This window comes from Pavona decussata, unplaced genomic scaffold (assembly GCF_977016875.1).
Source record: "Pavona decussata unplaced genomic scaffold, jaPavDecu1.1 SCAFFOLD_532, whole genome shotgun sequence".
Lineage (NCBI taxonomy): Eukaryota > Metazoa > Cnidaria > Anthozoa > Scleractinia > Agariciidae > Pavona > Pavona decussata.
This window is the reverse complement of record NW_028145834.1, coordinates 11,494-30,926: the sequence shown is the minus strand read 5'-3', so window position 1 is coordinate 30,926 and position 19,433 is coordinate 11,494. Positions and strand designations below refer to the sequence as shown.

Genomic DNA, 19,433 nt, shown 5'->3' with positions numbered 1-19,433 from the left:
TGAATCGATTATGGGACGAAATTTTGGAAGGCGGTCAAAAGCTTTATGGATCTTAGCGAGGCCATGTGCGCGGGCAGCTTTGGCATTTTTCGGCCGGATGTTCTTATATGTTTCTTTGTCAAGTTCGCCTCGAATCACAAGTGTACGAGGGTACCTCTGGATGGAAATAAGACGTCAATGAGTGGGAACTGTCTTGACGGGCTTAAATTCCTACGGTCTGAGAACAAACTATCCATGGCTCGTGTGTAATCCTTTTTGGAGATCAGAACTACGCCTTCTCCTTTATCCGGTTTCAGTATCACGCTAGATGATCAGGGCTTAATAGCCTTCTACTGTAGATATATGGATGACACACTCCTTCTTATCAAACGCAACACAATCAACACTTTACTGGAACATTTCCACAAGTTTGACCGAAATATCCGACGTTTTACCCATGACTTATTCGAGAACACCACTCCTCACTTTCTGGAGATCAACATCGCCAGTGATGGCCTTGGAACTTACCGTAAAGATACTTTTACCGGGCAGTACACTAATTTTGATAGTTTCGTCCCTTGGCGACACAAGATATCTTGGGTTAGAGCACTGATTGACGGCGTACACCGAATCTGCACTCCTAACAAAATTAAAACCGAGCTCAAACTAATCGGACAGTTTTTATCATGGAACGGTTTCCCCAAGCGTATTGCAAAATCGCTAATTAAACGCTTTACTACTATGGCACAAAATAGGGCTCCTGATCATTGCACCAATGTCACCTCCCAAACAAGCCAGGATTCAACTACTATGTGGCTTACCATCCCATTCGTTGGTGACCTAACAGCACAGCTTACTAAGAAACTTAAGCATAAACTGCGCAGAAGTCTCGTCGACCCGAATGTGGACATTCGAATAAAACAGAAGACCACAAAATTATGCTTCTTCACGAGTTCTAAAGACAAAACACCACCATTATGCAAATCAGATGTTGTTTACGAATTCACTTGTCCCGGCTGCAATTGCTCTTACATCGGCAAAACGAACAGAACTCTATTTACTCGCACACAAGAACACGCGCTCACGGATAAAGAAAGTGCAGCTATATACAAACATCTTCGACAGTGTGATAATATCCAACACATTCAAGGCCTGTATAATTTACCAGACATTTTCTCCAATAAGACCGGCCCACCTTCTACGACCAACAAAGAATTTTTCACCGAAACCGTGCGCAGCAACACAAAGATAATTGACAGTGACGACGATTGGAACCTCCTTCTATACAAAGAAGCCTATCACATAAAACGTTCATCGCCATCCTTGAACAATGGCTTGAAGGCCAGCAGAGAACTCTGCTTATTCTCATGACAGTTTTTCTCTTTTTGTTTTGTACTTATTTCATTCTCACGTGCCTATTGATGCTAATTTACCACCCTTTAAGTATTTAAACTTTAGCTACCGCATTGTCACCAAGTCTGACGATGATATAGAATTATATCGAAATATTACTGAAACAAACCATCGTTTCCTTGCATTTATTGCCTAAATATTAGTCTAAATGCACTTATTCGGTTTAACTTTCGTGCTATTAATAGGTCAGTTTGGCTTTTTTATGGTCCTTTTCAAATTAGTTTATTAATATCTTTATTATGTATAATTTTTAAGAAAGTGTAAGATAGGATATGTAAATTTATATAATGAGAAATAAAGACCATTTTAATTATTGTGACCATTATTATTAAAGCACTGTTCCAACAAGAGGATGAATAAATGCATTCATGACTGGTCAATAACAACTACAACTAGAATACTTTATTCCATGAAAGAATTGTTTTACGCAACATCGTACCATCAAACACAGAGATTAGCTTCGTACACTACTCCTTTTGAAAGGCACACAAGATTTTACAGCTTAAATAGCTTTTAATGTCAATTGTATTTCGTAACTAGGGACGTTTCGAGTTGATGTGTGGAGGAAAAATATCACCATATTTTATCAGGTATGAAATAATATATTATCCCAAGAATACTATTCAGTGTTGAAAACACCATTTTTGATGCTTTATCGTTGTTTTGTTCATAAATTTAAGATTCCAAGAGGCCCACAGCATTTCAACTCGTCATGCGCTGGTGAAACGTAAGTTAGATTCTTCTTCTAGCTAAACAGTCCCGATGGGAGAAGGGCGGGGTAATCCTCGGAATTTCAGGCGCGTGCGGTTGTGCGGTTCTGATCTCCAAACCTTTGGCCCTATGTACCTTTTTTCAGGCCTGGTCTCGAGAATCCATACCATTTTCTATAGAATCCACACTCATTTTCAGAACCCTTAGACCTAAATGGTTAAAATGTAGACCCTGTTTCAAACCAAAACGTCTCAAAAACCATACATCCTTTAAGGCCGCAATACCTGTATACCTTCATAGGCTAGATGCGGGACAATCCTCCTCCTCCTCCTTCCACTGCATAACCGTGATTTGACCTTGGTACACTCCATTAATGTAATGCTTGTAGATCCTTAGAACTTCAAATCTGACCGCAAGACCAAAGGCCTCTGTACTTTCATGCCAACCTCGTTCTCAGGGTCTCTTCTGGGAACGAGGTTGTTTTTTATCCCTGTATATTCATGTTACATCTTCTTAATCTTTTGCGGAACAGTAATTCAACGTTAACGTTAAATCTTCAATAAGTTAAAGCCGACTGAATCAGTTGAGATGTTACAGTCAACGAATCGTTTTGAGAACACTACGAAATGTGAACATTTACATCAGCTGAGCCTGTTTGAACTTAATTTAAAAAAATATATATTTTCTATCGACCAGTCTTTTGATGCATTTCACAATCCCTTTATCAATTACTTCACCCTTCCATCAATCCATACTGTAACATTCATTATTTCATTCAACTAACCAGTCATTCAACCAATCGTTTTTAGTTGTCCGCGCATCATTATTTCTCACCCATTTCCGTATCACTGGGAAACTAACAGCTGCAACAGTATTGCCAAAGGATATCAAATTGTAGGATGTCACAGAGGTAAGATTGTGGGCACGATTACTTGATAAATTTTAGCATAGTTTGGGTGGAGGGGAGGTGCTGAAAATCGTTCCATTACGTAATAAATTTTATCATGGCGCAGTTGTATGAGCTGCTTTACAAAACCATTCAAGATGGTGTCATCGAGCAAACCACCCTCTCCATGTTATAAGGCATTAAGAATTATGCTATTTTTATTGCGAAAAACACGCTTATTACCTTTACTTTTCAATAGGCCTCATCACGGTTTTCGACGACATTTTGACGGGTAGGCAAACAGGTTTGAAATAACAGTGTTTGTATGGAAATCCGATGTCAAATAATTTTCATAAAACATCGCTTCTGAGAAAATCATGAATTGGAAACTTTTGGCACTAGGAAAAGAAAGTAGCTGTGACAGAAAGCGTCCAGTCGTGTTTTGAACTTTCCATACATTTGTCTGTATAGCGAACCAGCCGTGAGCTGCTACTAAAAAAAGTTCGCGGGAAAAAATACAGGGAAATGTATGGAAAGTTCAAAACACGACTGGACGCTTTCTGTCACAGCTACATCCCTCCAATTTTGTTCTTAAAATCCTTTTCCTAGTGCCAATAGTTTCCAATTCATGAATTTTTCAGAAGCGATGTTTTATGAAAATTATTTGACATCGGATTTCCATACAAACACTGTTATTTCAAGCCTGTTTGCCTACCCGTCAAAATGGCGTCGAAAACCGTGATAAGGCCTATTCGGCAATGTCGATTTTTTTATGTAGAAACGGCGAGATAAAAATTGCACCAAAGCTTCAATCTCGTACCAAATCTCTCTCTCGTACCGATACCTGCATCGCCTAGCCAGCTACGATTCATAGATATTTTAACGAGCAAGCAAATCAACCTGATTACTAATTGACTTATTTTAAGTGACTCAAATTTAATTTGTGGTCAGTATTAACATATGAAGATCTTTCCCACATGCAGTGAGAGAGGCATCGTCAGCAAAAAGTAGTTACACCAACAAGGTTACATTATATAGATCAGAAATAGCCTGATTTGAGTAGAGTAAAGGTCGTTTTTTTAACATAGATGACCAGCCAGTTTAACCATATTGTTTTAAATTCTGTCAGACATTCCAATTGACTTAACTATTTTGCCTTTTAATTTCAGTTTTTGACGGACATGATAATGCCGAGTGTGGCAGCGTTTCGTGGAATTCTTCACGCTACAGTAAGTAACTCAATTCTCATGAAGCCTCTACGAATGAGTTGCAGAAATTGTGGTTTTAAATTCAATATAAATGCATAGAGGCTTGTCGAAGTACTTATTAAGCACAGCAATTATACCATCATCATCATCATCATCATCATCACCATCATCATCATTATCATTACCATCATCACGATCATTACTACTAAAGCCCGTTTACACATGCGATTTTTTTTCTGCATTTTTGTTGCACTTTTTGATGCTTTTTTTGGCACTACTCCAGTCAATAAATGCATGTTACAGTTTTCATTTGCGAGTGTAAACTATGGAGTGATTTCAGCACAGAATCGCCGCGATATTGAGGAATTTCTATGCGTACGTGAGATATTGCACAAAAGTGCGACAAAAGCTGCAACAGAAGTCCCATGTTTAAACGAACCATGACACTTTTTCCTGTTTCTTCATTCCAAACAGGGTATGGAGAACGAGCCTTGTATGGCTTTGTTTGTCCTGGGTATGAGTCACGTCAAGGCCGACATATGGGCATACGCCGCAACAGTGACGGCATGCTGTATGTCAAGTAACAGAATCAGTCTTCTCAAGATCTATAGGCATTCGGCTCAAAGAATAAGTTGCTTACGTAGTTAAACCTGTTTCAGACTTATGAATGATTGGATAAGTACCATGTCTGTAATCACTGTGTAATCAACAAAAAAACATATTTAAAAAAATATAATTATCGGGCCCGTTAAGTTCCCGGGACTTTCGAGCAATGGGTCCCAGGTGCCCGTTTCTCGAAAGTCCCGGGAACTTATCGGGCCCGATAAGTATATTTTCAGCCGATTACACAGTGATAACAGACTTGATACTTGGCCAATGTTTTCCTAGAATTAAAAGTTAGTATTCAAAGCTAACAAAAATTGACTTCTGTTAAGACACATTTATCGCTAAAGACACTTACCGGGCCCAAAAAGTTACCGGGTCTTTCGAGAAACAGGCCCCGGGCCCGGTAGGTTACCGGGTCTTTCGAGAAACGGGCCCCAGGTCCTCTAATGGACCTGTCAAAAAACAAACAACGCTTAGTGTTATTGTCATAGCTTTATTAAAGTCTGTTAAAGAAATGTATTCCCTCTTCTCTCCTGTCCCAGAGAACCAAATCAAGTCCGGTCGATTAAAGTTAAGATACTAGGCGTTTTATGTCAGAGGCGTAATACATCTTTTGAAAATTAAATGTTTGATGCCTATCACCTCTGACAACTATATACGAGTAGCATTTTTATCAACTAGTCGTTTACTAAGACTTATAGACTTTTAGCTAATATCATGGGACAAACATACTGCATACTACTAGGATTTAAATATCTTTGTGTGGCATTTGCGCAATAAATAAATTTGATGGTATAGTTTAAGCATTAATTGGTAAATGAATGAGAATTAGCATTAGTATGAATGAGAATGAGAATGAGTATTATGTTTGCGTTTTACCATTCTGAAATGCGGAAAACTAAAACATACACTGACTTTCTGAAGGCAAACAACGATGTAAAATAGTTTTCCTAAAAAGACCATTGCCATACTGTTATGAAAATAAAAGTCATTCGCCCGATTAGGTTCCTCCTTGTTTAAGAGAGATGCCCGCGAATCAGCTCAAACCGAAGGCTTCCGTGGTGAGCAAGTTACCATCCGGAAATGAAAGAATAAAAGTGAGGATATGGCGTTACATTCGAACAAGGCTCATTCTTTCAAAATTCTCTTATTCGTTTCCTCGATCAAAGAATTTGATTTTCATAATCTACCATCAGAATCTCAATTTAAAAGTTCATGCCAGTTACAGAAATATAGTGATCAAAATTGCCAATGAAGATAACTGTTTTGGCCCCGAAAAAGTAAAACACTTAAAATTTCAGTTAAAGCTAGCGAAGTGATGAAAGAATCTTCTCCAAAGCACTCAACATGAACATTATTTTCAACAAGCGGGAAATCACATCAAATTTGTCAGCGTAACGGTACTCAATCACAAGCGCCACTTTGTTTTATGTCGTGTTTGTCTGAATAAGAAGCAAAATGGCGTTTCAAAACTGTGTGGTTGCTTTGAAGGATTGTTTCAGTGTGTGTTTTAGTTAAGTGCGGAACCATAGATTGTAGGGTAGGTTTTAACAAGCTTCTCTTTGTATCATATCGCTGAAAGTTAGTTACTTGAATTAAACAAAATAAAATAGGGATTATTATAGTTTTATCGATGCTTTATAATTCAAGAACATGTGGAGTTCTCAGAAAGGCAAACTAAACATCGCGCGTGTTGGTCTAAAGGAAAAGTGCAAGAACGTTTTTCACTATTGCATGCTATACTTGAGTTGATTGCTCCTCGTAATTATAATTAAAGATATGCAAATTGCGTAACTCTGGTATTGCATTTTACAAGCTTGTAACCTAATTTATACGCTTGTGCCATAGGAATACGTGGTCGTAGTTGTGAATAAGTCAATTTTATTCTTTTTCTGTAATAATAAAGTTCTGTAATAAAACTACGACTCAGTGTTTGGGCTTTAATATACACACAACAGTTTCGAGAGACCAGAAATAGCGGTGCTACTAAACAAACATCCTTTATCAACAATATAGTGGAATCTTTTAAAGGAGCATCGTCAAGGCGATTTTGCTGTATTTTATCAAATATTTGACAACAAAACTGTTTTGTAACATGAAATTGCTCTTACAACACAGGGAAGAAAATATTAAGGTTTTCCTTCTACGACTAGAACAACCATAATACATTTTAGCGATTTCTCTAAAATACGCGGGAAGAACTTGAAAAAATTAGCCAATTTTTTCAAGTTGCAATCCATTTGCGCCCTAGCCACACAAAATTATTAGTTTCTGTGTACTAGTAGGGTTATTGTTAAAAAAAACGAAACCATTATCTTAACGATTCCATTGAAACAAATACGTTTTTTGGCTATTCGAAGTGACACTACAAATAGGTTACAATGCCCCTTTATAGAACAAGAAGGAAAATAATCGCAATTATGCACACAACTTAAGGTGGCTGCACTGGTTTCCAGCACTTAAACTTTAACAGATCAAGAATACTTGACTACTCATTATCAGTTGATACAACAAAATGAGTGGTGTCACAAAAAATGCCTAATTATTGATAAACAAGTTAGAAGTGTTTTCTCGACTTTATTGATCCCATAAAAACAATATTTTCTGTTAATTTCAGCTTTAAGAGATTACAACTAATTGAAAAACTAGCTGCCTGTAACCCCCACTTTCACTTTCGAGTTGGAATCAGTAAGTCAAGAAACAACTTCTTACAAAGAAAAAAAAACGTTGTAGAGAGGGATTTAGAGCTGAAAATTTAAGGTGGCTCTGAACCCAGCTGTGTTTTTCGTTTTTAGTTATATTCATCTAAAACAAATTTCGTCCAAAGTCTTTTATGTTAGCAAAACACCCTATGCGTACATTGACCTTATTTCACTGAAACTATGTCGGATGTATTTTGCCCAACTGAGAAGAGATATTTCAAAACGCTTTTAATGATCCATATCTTTCTTGCTCCCACAAAATAGAAAGTAAAACGACTTAAGAGCGGCTGCCTGTAAGAATCGAGAACTGCATTTTAACGACCACTTGGTCGAATCTCTGATATTTCGCCTGAAGATACCCTTGGATTAACTTTTTTCGAAAATCATGTTTTAAAGTTCCAAGGTATTTAATTTTTTGACAAAATTGCAAGAGTTTGAAATGCGGCCTAGGTGCGGTCACGGGCCGATGAAAACCGCGAAAATTTAGGTCAAAGGACGAAGCCCCGTTCACGGTGTAAAATAACCCAACGAACTTGAAACTTTACAAAAACCTAGACCAACCATCTCACAAGAAAATTAATACAATAAATATTCCAAACTCGCTGGCTTCTTCCTAAAGCATGCAGATTTGTGTACGCTACTCAAAATGGCCATGAAACTAATGCCTATTTTCATTGAAATAAAAGTGTTTCTGGTTTGGATTTTCCCTAAATTAAATCTCATACCTTGAAAGAAGAAGAAAAGAAACTTCTTTGTTCCAAGTTTCAAGCTCTGATTCAAACTCTTTCCCACTCAACGAAGATCGAATATGCGTGCGATACTTGTGGCTCGCATTTCACGTCACGAATTATGAGATCAGAACCGATTCCCAAAAAATCATTCCCAAACACTTGACATCTGGAGCCCGTGAACGTTTCCAAACATCACATATTCGTCCCTAAAACTAATCAGACTGACTGAAAACAGCCATTAAATGTTTTCCGATTCCAGATGTCTTTCCTTTTCTGCTCTAAAATAATATAGTTATTGCGGTCAATTAGCCTACGAAACATGTGCAACAAATTTGCATACTATTTCGATGTCGCAGGAAAAAGTAGTGCAAATCAAACTTTACAGCTCCTTTATCTTCTAAAATCAAGCAGTCGATCAGTAAACTGGAGAAAAACGTGTGACTTTGTTCCTGTCGTGTTGTTTTGAGTGTTCGATTTTCGCAGCGACGGATCAAATCAATAAGCCAATGTGACACTGAACAACTGTAACTCGATATTCACTTTGCTGATGTGGGTAACGCGCACGTGATCCTGGCCAGGCATTTCGGTATGGAATCCTGCGCGTCGGGGCGCTTTTAGAAACTGTAAACAGTGAAAAGTACTGCTTGTGGGCCAAGATACGACTACCCCGGTAATGAAAACTTTGTCAAGTTAAAGACTGTACAAGAGATGCGAGAGCCCGTCTTGCCAGCTTGGTTGTTGTTGTTGTTGTTGTTGTTGTTGTTTTTTTTTTTTTTTTTCGCGAAAACAAATTAAAGTAGAAGTGTCATTTCGTTTTTTAACTTGCAGTTATACAGACCCTGGAACGTCAATTTTTTTCACCAAAAACAAAACAAAACAACATCTATAACCACCATGCTTACAATTGAAAATATGAAATCTGTATGTCTAAGAGCAAAGTAGTGAATTCCCCACCAACCTGAACTGTTCCTGCCAGTTTCTTTCAACTCCGCGAAAAAAAATTATAACATGATATCTGAAATTGGAAAATTAATAGGCGAAATACGGCCCTCACCCGCTCGTGCTAGTAATCAGAGGAATTTACGGCCCTCACCCTGCACCCGCTCGTGCTAGTAATAAGGTAGTTACGGCCCTCACCCGCTTGCGCTAGTAATAAGGTAGTTACGGCCCTCACCCGCTTGCCCTAGTATTAATTTACTTTTCGTGGCCTTCACCAGACAGACCAAGGCTGGCAAGGTTCCTATCTTCTCGGAAATTGAAAGAATTGAAATACTTAAAGTAATTGACTTATTATACTTGTATTGTGCTTTGTTTATGTATGACTATTACTCTAATAGATTGCCCTTAATTTTTAACGATTTTTTAAGATTATCAACAAAGTGCATCAATATCAAACAAGATTGGCGAGTAAGATCTCATACTATCTGCCTAAAGCGAGGACCAACTATGGCAAATCTAACATTCGTTTTTTTGGAGCTACAGTTTGGAATTCCATTGAAGAGTCATTAAAATTCAAGGGTCGTACCTCTTTCAAAGTTTCTCTTAAAAGAATCGCACATCACCAACTACTGACTGGCTCATTGATGCACTTTATTTTCCAGTTTTTGCGTGTGCACTTCCCCTTGTTTATTGTTATTTTTGTGTGTGCGTGTGTGTGTGAATGGTAAATCGTGTCCTTAGTTCTATTTTAATGTAGGGTATTTGCAAATTTTTCCGCTTGGCCCAGCCACTTAGCTCGATTAGCTTGCTATTTCTAAGTGGCTGTGCCCTCTTCTTTAGTAACTTTTCTTTCTTGTATTAATTGGTCTGTGACCGCACCTAGGCCGCATTTCAAACTCTTGCAATTTTCTCAAAAAAATAAAATACCTTGGAACTTTAAAATATGATTTTCGAAAATAGTTAATCCAAGGGTATCTTCAAGCGAAATATCAGAAATTCGACCAAGTGGTCGCTGAAATGCAGTTCTCGATTCTTACAGGCAGCCGCTCTTAATAAGTAGTTGCATGGTTGAAAAATTCAATTCTTGAGATCATCTTTTGAATGTTGGCAAAGCTCCAGTCAGATATTAAATTACACTAAAAGGAGTTTGTTTCGCGAAATGATCAATTTAATATAATTTATAGAACCCTTTACTGAGAAATACGGCGACACGTGACAGTAAAGGAAGTGAAAATTTCCTATATTTTTTAAAGTTTCTTCACCTATGTTAACACTTTCCTTTAACCCTATCTAGTCCGGGACCCTGTGAGGCGTGATTGTCCCCCCCCCCCACCCCCGCCATAATTTTGCAAGTATAAAAGCTATGACTGTGAGACTTATATGATAGATAGTACGCCTAATTTCCACTGCGTGGCACTAACAATAGATGGCTTGCTGACAGAAAAAGATAACTCTTTATATAATCCTTATTAAACGCTTGTTTTTATAAGTTGACCTCGTGGTGATCATAGCACTTACTAAAGTACGCCGCCGGTTAAGCGATGTCGCAAGGATTGGGAAGACCGTGAATTAATGTAAAATACGGTAGTCCTCTGCGATTCGCCTTAAAAATCTATGGAATATCAAATAATCTAAACTTATGAGCTTAAAGGACCCTAGTCAGCCTCCACCATTTTCGATGCCATCGAAATTATTGATATTGCATGGTGAAGCGAAATCTTATTGCTTTATTGTAAGTTGTGTTCCTGAAAATATGTTTCATTATCTTTAGTAGTTTCACAGTGATTTCGTTTATTTCAACATGCTCCGAATAAAATATAATAGCCAAACTCTCGCATATAAACAAAAAAAAGCTGTGGCTGACTAGAGCCCTTAGAGCTTCTTGGAATATAAGCCAATTCTCAGACGCTAAATTCCTTTCGATATTATCCCCAGCCTCCCCTCCCCAACCTTAAATCATGATACGCCCGGCTATGAAAATAGTTTTTTTGAGTTGCTAGCTTAGAGTTTCAATACCAACAGTTTTGACATGTTTGAAACGCCAAATTCACTGTGGCTCTTTTTGTCTTAATTGAAAAGTGGAACACCATTAAGATCATCAAATAGCAAATTTGCCAAGCAGTCACTGGAATATGCAGATGTCTGGGTCTGAGATACTATAAATCTCACGCATGCGCTCAACCTAAAACTTTTCACTCTGATACACTGTATTATACCTTGAGATGTGCTTTGTTGAAAATTATTCAAGAAAACATTAAGAAAAACAAAATGACAGTGCCTCGTTTCTATGAAGGTATCGCAAAACATGTTGCCGTATTTTGCACGTATTCTTGTCGTAGTAAATGCTTCAAATATGCTTTCAAGCGTTGGAACAATACAAAGTCCCATCACACTCGGTGTGGGGTCATCATCTTGCAGATCACGTGATTTCTACCAGAGCCTGCCGCGGTCCCTGGTCCCCGGGAATTGTGACGGTCTACTCGGTCATTTCAAAGAAGAGATATTGAATTATTTGCCGTCATTTGTCAGTGGCCGTTGTGCCGTGCGAATATCGTCTGCGGCTTCTCGTAAACGAAATTTAAAGCGATTGTTTGAAAGGACTCTTTGGTGTGTACAGGTTGGTATGTATTTGTTTGGTTATTTTTGTTGGTTTGTGACCTAGTTTCCTCTTTAAGAATTGTATGGCATTGTCTCTTTAATTTACAAAACAAGCTATTCATTTACTAGTAAGAATCGCAACCTCGCATCAAAACTGGTGGAGGTTTCAGTAAGCGACAAAAACAGATCTTCGGATTTGAAAGTTAAATGTTGTACTGTTAATTTACTATTGTTTCTAATCCTTATCGCTTAAAGGATTCAGCCTTAAATTTGTTTATTAAGTTGAAATCCATCTTGTACAAAATGTTTCCGGCGTGCTTATCACTGATCACGTATCAAACTCGTTATCAGATCCGAAGTATATCGTTGCGCAATCGTGCTATGTGTTGATGGAATTTGGCTTTTTGAAAGTGGTTCTGAATGAAAAGAGAACTCCACTAAAGTAAAAACAAAACTTCACATGTAGTCGATGGTTTTAAAATATAATTATTAAATGTTTGCAAAGCTACATTCAGCAGCTAACACTCGAATCACTTTACGGTGGCCAAATTACCTTACCAACTGTGATGATAAAACCAAACAATATTAGCTATCAAATTACAGAAATTAAACTTGAAGGAGTTTCATTAAATATTGTGTAGCCGTTTATTGAGAAATCCAGCGACAGGTGACTGTAAACAAAGTGTAGATTCCTATATTAATTTAATTAACGTGATAGTGTCCTCGCTCATGATAAAACTTGCCAGCATTTTCGTTGATACGCCTCACCTTTGATATTGTTTCAGTTTTTAGTCCATAGCTCGGTCTTCGAGTGAAAACAACCTTAACTAGGCTGACTTCTGGTTCTGTAAGGTAATGAACCTATCGCGCCCCTAGAGTTAAAGTTTGTAGCATTATTAAAAATGCATATACACTAGCTGCCAATGTGAATCTCTTTTTTTCGTAAGTCTTAATTTTCGGCTTAAGGTTTTTGCTACTGATTTTAGGGACCATACTTCACTTTTTCAACTTTGCTAGTCTTCTCCGACACTGATTATTGTGAATTTTTTACATCAGTTATGGGGTTTGGATTGAAGTTTGTCAGAAGTGATATTTTGGAAAATTGCTGTTGCCATGACGACTAAAAACATAAAATTTCGAAAACAGTCAATTGTAAATTTTTAACGATCCAGATTTGAAAACTATGGTATATTAAAAAGCAAAGGGGTTTGAAGAATCTCGTTTCTCTTTACAGTGGCCAAATTACCTTACCAACTGTGATGATAAAACCAAACAATATTAGCTATCAAATTACAGAAATTAAACTTGAAGGAATTTGATTAAATATTGTGTAGCCTTTTATCGAGAAATGCAGCGACAGGTGACAGTGCAGATTCCTATATTACTGAATTTAATTAACGTGATAGTGTCATTTTCGTGCCATCTCCTCTCTAAAGAGATTAAAAGGTGGCAATATTTAGCAAAAATGTTTATTATTTTACCAGGTTTTTACTTTAGCTGGTAAATATTAGCTCACCTCATCCTTTTGTTTCCAACTTAAATGCAGTAAAATAAAAAATATTTCAGAATACTCAACTTTTTCTCCTTTTTACTCCAGGTTATACAATTAGTAGTAACAGAATGCAAAAGTACATGGAAATTTTCATGTTCTTTTAGGGTTTTGCAATGCAAAGGTACATGGAAATTTCCATGTTCCCGTTTGCAGTTCTAGAAAGCTAAGGTACATGGAAATTTCCATGTGCCTTTGCATTGCAGAGCCGTAAAGGTACATGGAAATTAACGGTTCTGCAATCCAAAGGTACATGAAAATTTATATCAATATTAATGAGACATTGTGGTTTTTGCCATTTTTTCACTGCTTATGGCAGAAAACAACAATTTTAGTTTAGTTCATGCCACTTGCTCGCCGGCAAAGATTTGCCAGAAATCGTTACTTTGTATGGAATAAATAACAAAAAATTTCTTGATTTGTTCCAGAAAATGCATTTTAGAATATCCGTGATGGTTTTAAAAGTGAGATATGGTTCCACAAAAACATGTATCGGCTGTCTACTATTCACTGAGCAGGAGTCGCTATCATTCTTTTAAATTTTTTATGACATTGTTGCGACAGAGCGTGGGGTGATATATCTTAAATCGTCTATATTATGCCATTAAGTTGCTGTACCTAAATAAATAAGTAAAATTTTTAATTAATGCGAATGAGTTAATGCCACTGAAATCTTTAATTTCAAACAGAATAAGTCTTATAAACTAATGCTGAAAGTTACATATCTATCGGACCGCAAGAAGATTTTTAAGCAGAACCACTTAATATGACCATCCAGAGTACCACAATGTTTCAATTTATCTGACCAGTTCAAGGGCAAGAAGGACGTTTATTGGGGAGGGTGGTTATTTTTTATTGTATTTTTTATTATTTTTTTTTTCGATGTAAAGATTGGATTACGAATTGAAACGATACGAGTTCGCATCGTTACCCATCGCGCGAGCATTTGGCGATTCCCTTCCGTCAATCATGTGCTCCTTATATGATGTTATAGGAATGCCGCTCTTGTTTTCAAAAATATTGCGGCCACTGTGTAGCCTGTCCGGTTGACATGGTTGCTTGTTATTCTTCAAGTTAACGTTGGCGAGTGGTGTATTTGCTCGTGCAGGTGTTGAGCATCGATTGATGGAAGCCACCGCACTGACTGTCTTTCCTCTTGGGAACTGAACTGATCCATCCCTGTATTTCATCTTCGTACACTCCCGGGGGGAAAATTCAAGAAAATCTTGCATTGTTTGGTGACTAGAAAGACTTTCACTGCCGAGTGAACGATCAACGGGAAATACCGAGCGGGCAAGATAGCTACATCTAATCACAGCGGAGAATCTGACGAACCCAGCAATATATTACGGTTCCTTTTGATAAACGAAACAATATTCAAGTCAGTGGAGCGCGTGTTAGGAAGGTCGCGCTTGTTGAAGAAGGGCGGGTACTGGAATCATTACATTACTTTCAATTATATATGGTCAGTTTCCAGTCGTTTCGAATTCAAAAAGCATTTTCAGAAGTTTCCGTCGGTTGTTGTTGTTATATTGACACACTACCTGTTCAACTATTGAAACTATACATGAAACGCAGAACCATGTAAATAAACGTTTCTTCCAGGGAAACTGATACCATGCTGCTGGAGTATTTTGTTGGTATTCTCATCATCATAAACTCTGCAAAGCTGCCTCACGCCTTGGAACAATGTCAAGCGCAATCACTCTCAGTGTATGGTCATCACTTGGCTAACCACGTGATTTCCACGAGGGTCTGCTCCCGTCTTGCAGGCTGCGTAATGATGTGTGCAGACGAGCCCCGGTGTAAGAGTTTGAACTTCAGGCTGAATGACAATTCATGTGATTTAAACGATGCTGACAGATTTACCCACCCACAGGATTATGGGCCGAAGCATGGATTTGTTTACATGGACACGTCTGTAAAGCACAGAAAGGTCAGTCGTGCCACCTGCTTTGACTTTGCGAACAACAACAAAAAATTTGTGACTTTTTCTTAAAATTTTGTGACAAAAATTTGGTATAACATTTAGTTGTCCACGTAACATGATATTTCCAAGATGGTACCAGCATCCGAACAAGCCAAATCGAAAGCTATATAGTAGGTTCGATCTCTGTTGGGAGATTAGTCGCATTTTCTCCTTTTCCGAGCCAGTTATGCATGTGTCGCGGACTGAAAAAAAATCCATCCATCAAGATTTTAATAGCCAGAAAGGATTGGATAGTATGTAAAAAATTCCGATCACGAATCGAAGTATATCCGTTAACGCGTTTCTTTCCTCTTTTTTTCTTTTTCATTTATTATTATATTTTTTTTTTTCGTTTTTACTCTCCTCAGAAAAATGGATTTAAATCGTGCCTTGAAATATTAAAGGAATTGCCTCGGTCCAAAAGTGGCTATTACTGGATAAAGATTGGTAACACAGACGCACAAGTGTATTGTGATATGGAGAACTATGGTAAGCACATAGAAAGATTTAAGTCACCTAATTACAGTAAACCAATTATTAAAAGAAACATAAATTTTTTCCAGTTTTTAATAGACACGACGTTCCTGATTAAAAAAAAAAAAAAAAAAAAAATATATATATATATATATATATATATATATATATATATATATATATATATATATATATTATTTCTAAATTTTTGAAAGGGTATCAAGAATATTTTCAATATTCTTGATGACAGAAATGCTGTACATGAACAAGGTTGATTGTCGCTATTTCTGGGTGTTATCTTGTTATCACTGTACACGTATCAATAAACTTTTCTCCCATATTTGTTTGTTTTCCAAACTATTCTCAACTGAAATTTGCCCATTCTATTCAGGTGGGGGATGGACCTTGGTGGTAAGCATAAGCTCAAAAAACAACGATTATCTTCAAAAAAATTTAAACAACTGCCTCAACTCAGTGCTCTGTGTTCCTGCTCCTGAATCAGTCATCAAAGCCCGGAAGTTAAGTGACGACGACATACGCAAACTGGCACTGGCTGAGGGTAGGAAACTTATTAAAAATGAACAAAGAATGTTTTTATTAGTCAGGCTCCATAGGGTTAAAAGAAGCGTTGAGTGTCAACCACTTGAAATGGTTTGGATCGGTACGAAATCCGAGCCTACAAAACTGGAAAGATACTAAAGAAAAATGAGAACTGGGACACAAAATTACATTATAAACTGCGTTTTTAGCCCGTGGGCGCCGCTTAGATTGGTTATAAAATTTAATTATTAGACGTCCTTAAGGTAAATTGTTTAAATTGTGACAGAATTGATCACATCCCTAGTTTTACCCAATTTTCTATGGTCTGCCTGTCTATGGTGCGTCTGAACCTGTTCTTCAGTAATGTTCATAACTTTTTGGATCAATATCGTAAACGTTTCATAAGCGTCGTCTTGTTTCTTATCCTAATTCAATGAAGGACCTTTTAAATAAGCAAGACTGTAAAATTTTTAAGAAGGAAATCTCTGTAGATAATTACCCACTCGGTCCTTAAGTCCCTTCAAAAAAGGACTGTTTATACAATTTCCGCAAAAGGCAATGTGCGTGCCCTAAAATAAATACTGAGCGTTTCATGTCCAGCTTTGTAAATAGATTGATATTTAAATATAACTTAGTATAGGTCAGTTAGGTTTTATTAAGGTCCTTTTCAGTTTAGTTTATTTATATCTTTATTATGTATAATTTTTAAGAGTAAGATAGAATATGTAAATTTATATCATAAGAATTAAAGACCATTTTAATTATAATGACCATCCAGCGAGAAGATGAATAAATATACCTTATTCCAAAATGGGTACTATTTTAAAATTCTTTTGTTCGTATTCAAATTAGCCCTTCTTACCTCGTACTTAAGCTCCCAAATCAAAAGAATATTTTACCTTGAACAAGGCAAGAAGGGCTAATTTGAATGCACACAAAATAATATTAAAATGGCAGCCATTTTGGAATAAGGTTTATGCAGCCATGACTTGTCAATAACAACTACAACAATAATACGTCATTCCATGAAATAATTGTTTTACGCAACATCGTACCATAGAACACAGAGATTAGTTTCGTATGTTACTCGTTTTGAAAGGCACACAAGATTTTAGAGCTTAAACTAGCTTTTAAGGCCAATTGTATTTCGTAACTAGGGACGTTTAGAGTTGATGTGTGGGAGAAAAATGTCACCATCTTTTATCAGGTATGAAATAATATATTATCCCGAGAATCCTATTCAGTGCTGAAAGCACCATTTTAGATACTTTATCGTTGTTTTGTTCATAAATTTAAGATTCCAAGAGGCCCACTGCATTTCAATTCGTCATGCGCTGGTGAAACGTAAGTTAGCTTTTTCTTCTAGCTAAACAGTCCCGATGGGGGGAAGGGCGGGGGTAATCCTCGGAATTTCAGGTGCGTGTGGTTGTGCGGTTCCGGATCTCCAAACCTTTGGCCCTATGTAACTTTTTGGTACCTTTTTTCAGGCTTGGCCTCCAGAATCCATAACCTTTTCTGTAGAATCCACAGCCATTTTCAGACCCTTATACCTAAATGGTTAAAATGTAGACCCTATTTCTGACCAAAACATCCTTTGAGGCCGCATATACCTCTATACCTTCATAACCTAGATGCGGGACAATCTTCCTCCTTTAACAGGGAAGAGCCGCCCAGTGGATCTGTTAATAAACCGTTATTATTATTATTACTATTATTATTATTATTATTATTATTATTATTATTATTATTATTATTATTATTATTATTAATTGGGTTATTTTAATCTAAACAAACGTAAACGCCATTGCGCGGTTTTACTGAATTCTGTGTTGTGCTGTCGTTTAGTCTAGTTTTTGGTGGAGGAAATATCTGTCACTATCTTCCGTTCTCTGTTCATATCTGGAACAGCTTTATAAAAAGGATTCATTTCATGCATAATACGTTTGCGGTATTGTGGCTTACAACCGACTCCACAGTATCCTGACGGTATCACTTTCCTTGAGGTCATACAATCGTCTCACTTTTGAGTAACGTTTAGAACTAAAGGCAGACATCAGTTGGTTCTCCTCACGGTTGAGTCATTGAAATATTACGTGGCCAGTAGCGTCAGTTTAGCAAGAGAAGATACGCATATGATATTCGCAATTGGTAAAAGATGGTCGTGCGAATACTGGTTATAAATTAAGCAAAATATTATTAGCCTACGTCATTAAAAAGGAAGGGTCCGTAATTCAACATCATGTAAAGTAATCAGAGGCCCGTTTCTCGAAAGTCCCGGTAACTTACCGGGCCCGCTAAGTGTCTTTGGTGATAAATTAATGTTTCTTAACAGAAGTAAACTTTTGTTAGCTTTGAATACTTAATTTTAAAATCTTATAATTCTATAAAAACATTGGACAAGTACCATGTCTGTAATCACTTTGTAATCGGCGAAAAAACATTTTTAAAAAAATATAATTATCGGGCCCGTAAAGTTACCGGGACTTTCGAGAAATGGGTCCCAGGTGCCCGTTTCTTGAAAGTCCCGGTAACTTATCGGGCCCGATAAGTATATATTTAGATGTCTTTTCGCTGATTACACAGTGATTACAGACTTGATACTTGGACAATGTTTTCCTAGAATTATAATTATACTAAATTTTCAAAGCCAACAAAAATTGACTTCTGTTAAGAAACATTTATCGCTAAAGACACTTACCGCGCCCGAAAAGTTACCGGGTCTTTCGAGAAACAGGCCCTGGGCCCGGTAAGTTACCCGGTCTTTCGAGAAACGGGGCCCAGGTCCTCTAACGGACCTGTCAAAAATAGTATTTTAGGCACTGAACAAACAACGCTTAGTGTTATTTGTTGGTTTCACACTACAAGCTAAGTTAGTTTCAAGTGAGCACTCGATTCAAGTGCACTTGAAAATCTCAAGTCGCACTTGAGAAAACTTGGCTTCACACCTGGTGACAAAGTATACACTTGAAGCACAAGCTGTCAATCATCGGTCGCGGTAAAATCAGAAATGCGATTGCTCGCCGGAAAATCATGGAGCCTTTGCAACGGAAAAACGTTTTATATTGTTTACTCTTTATTTTGTCTTTAATTTTGACTCAGAGGAGAATTTTAACATTACAGGAAATGCA

General features: G+C 37.2%; 1 protein-coding gene and 1 long non-coding RNA gene across 3 annotated transcripts; both read left to right on the top strand.

Moving 5' to 3' along the window:
* The first annotated feature begins 425 nt into the window (after positions 1-425).
* LOC146449970 (uncharacterized) lies at positions 426-6,721 on the top strand. Its single transcript, XR_014860448.1, has 5 exons — positions 426-1,982; positions 2,073-2,119; positions 2,913-3,013; positions 4,159-4,218; positions 4,672-6,721. It is a non-coding gene; the product is annotated as an uncharacterized LOC146449970 (long non-coding RNA).
* Positions 6,722-11,725: 5,004 nt separating this feature from the next.
* LOC146449969 (uncharacterized) lies at positions 11,726-17,581 on the top strand. 2 transcript variants are annotated; one of them, XM_085100937.1, is made up of 5 exons: positions 11,726-11,792; positions 14,928-15,258; positions 15,660-15,780; positions 16,157-16,324; positions 17,463-17,581. In XM_085100937.1, exons 2-5 carry the CDS (start codon positions 14,941-14,943, stop codon positions 17,516-17,518), a joined length of 663 nt encoding a protein of 220 aa, XP_084957063.1. In that variant the 5' UTR covers positions 11,726-11,792; positions 14,928-14,940; the 3' UTR covers positions 17,519-17,581. The 2 variants fall into 2 exon arrangements, with proteins under 2 accessions (XP_084957063.1, XP_084957061.1); XM_085100935.1 differs by lacking the exon at positions 17,463-17,581 and having other exon boundaries at positions 16,157-16,834.
* Positions 17,582-19,433: the final 1,852 nt, after the last annotated feature.

Excerpts from the sequence above, each read along its gene's own strand:
- LOC146449969 (XM_085100935.1), top strand. The coding sequence starts at position 14,941 with ATGCTGCTGGAGTATTTTGTTGGTATTCTCATCATCATAAACTCTGCA. Across the intron at positions 15,259-15,659 it reads CGTCTGTAAAGCACAGAAAG|AAAAATGGATTTAAATCGTG; the intron begins GTCAGTCGTGCC and ends TACTCTCCTCAG. Across the intron at positions 15,781-16,156 it reads TTGTGATATGGAGAACTATG|GTGGGGGATGGACCTTGGTG; the intron begins GTAAGCACATAG and ends CATTCTATTCAG.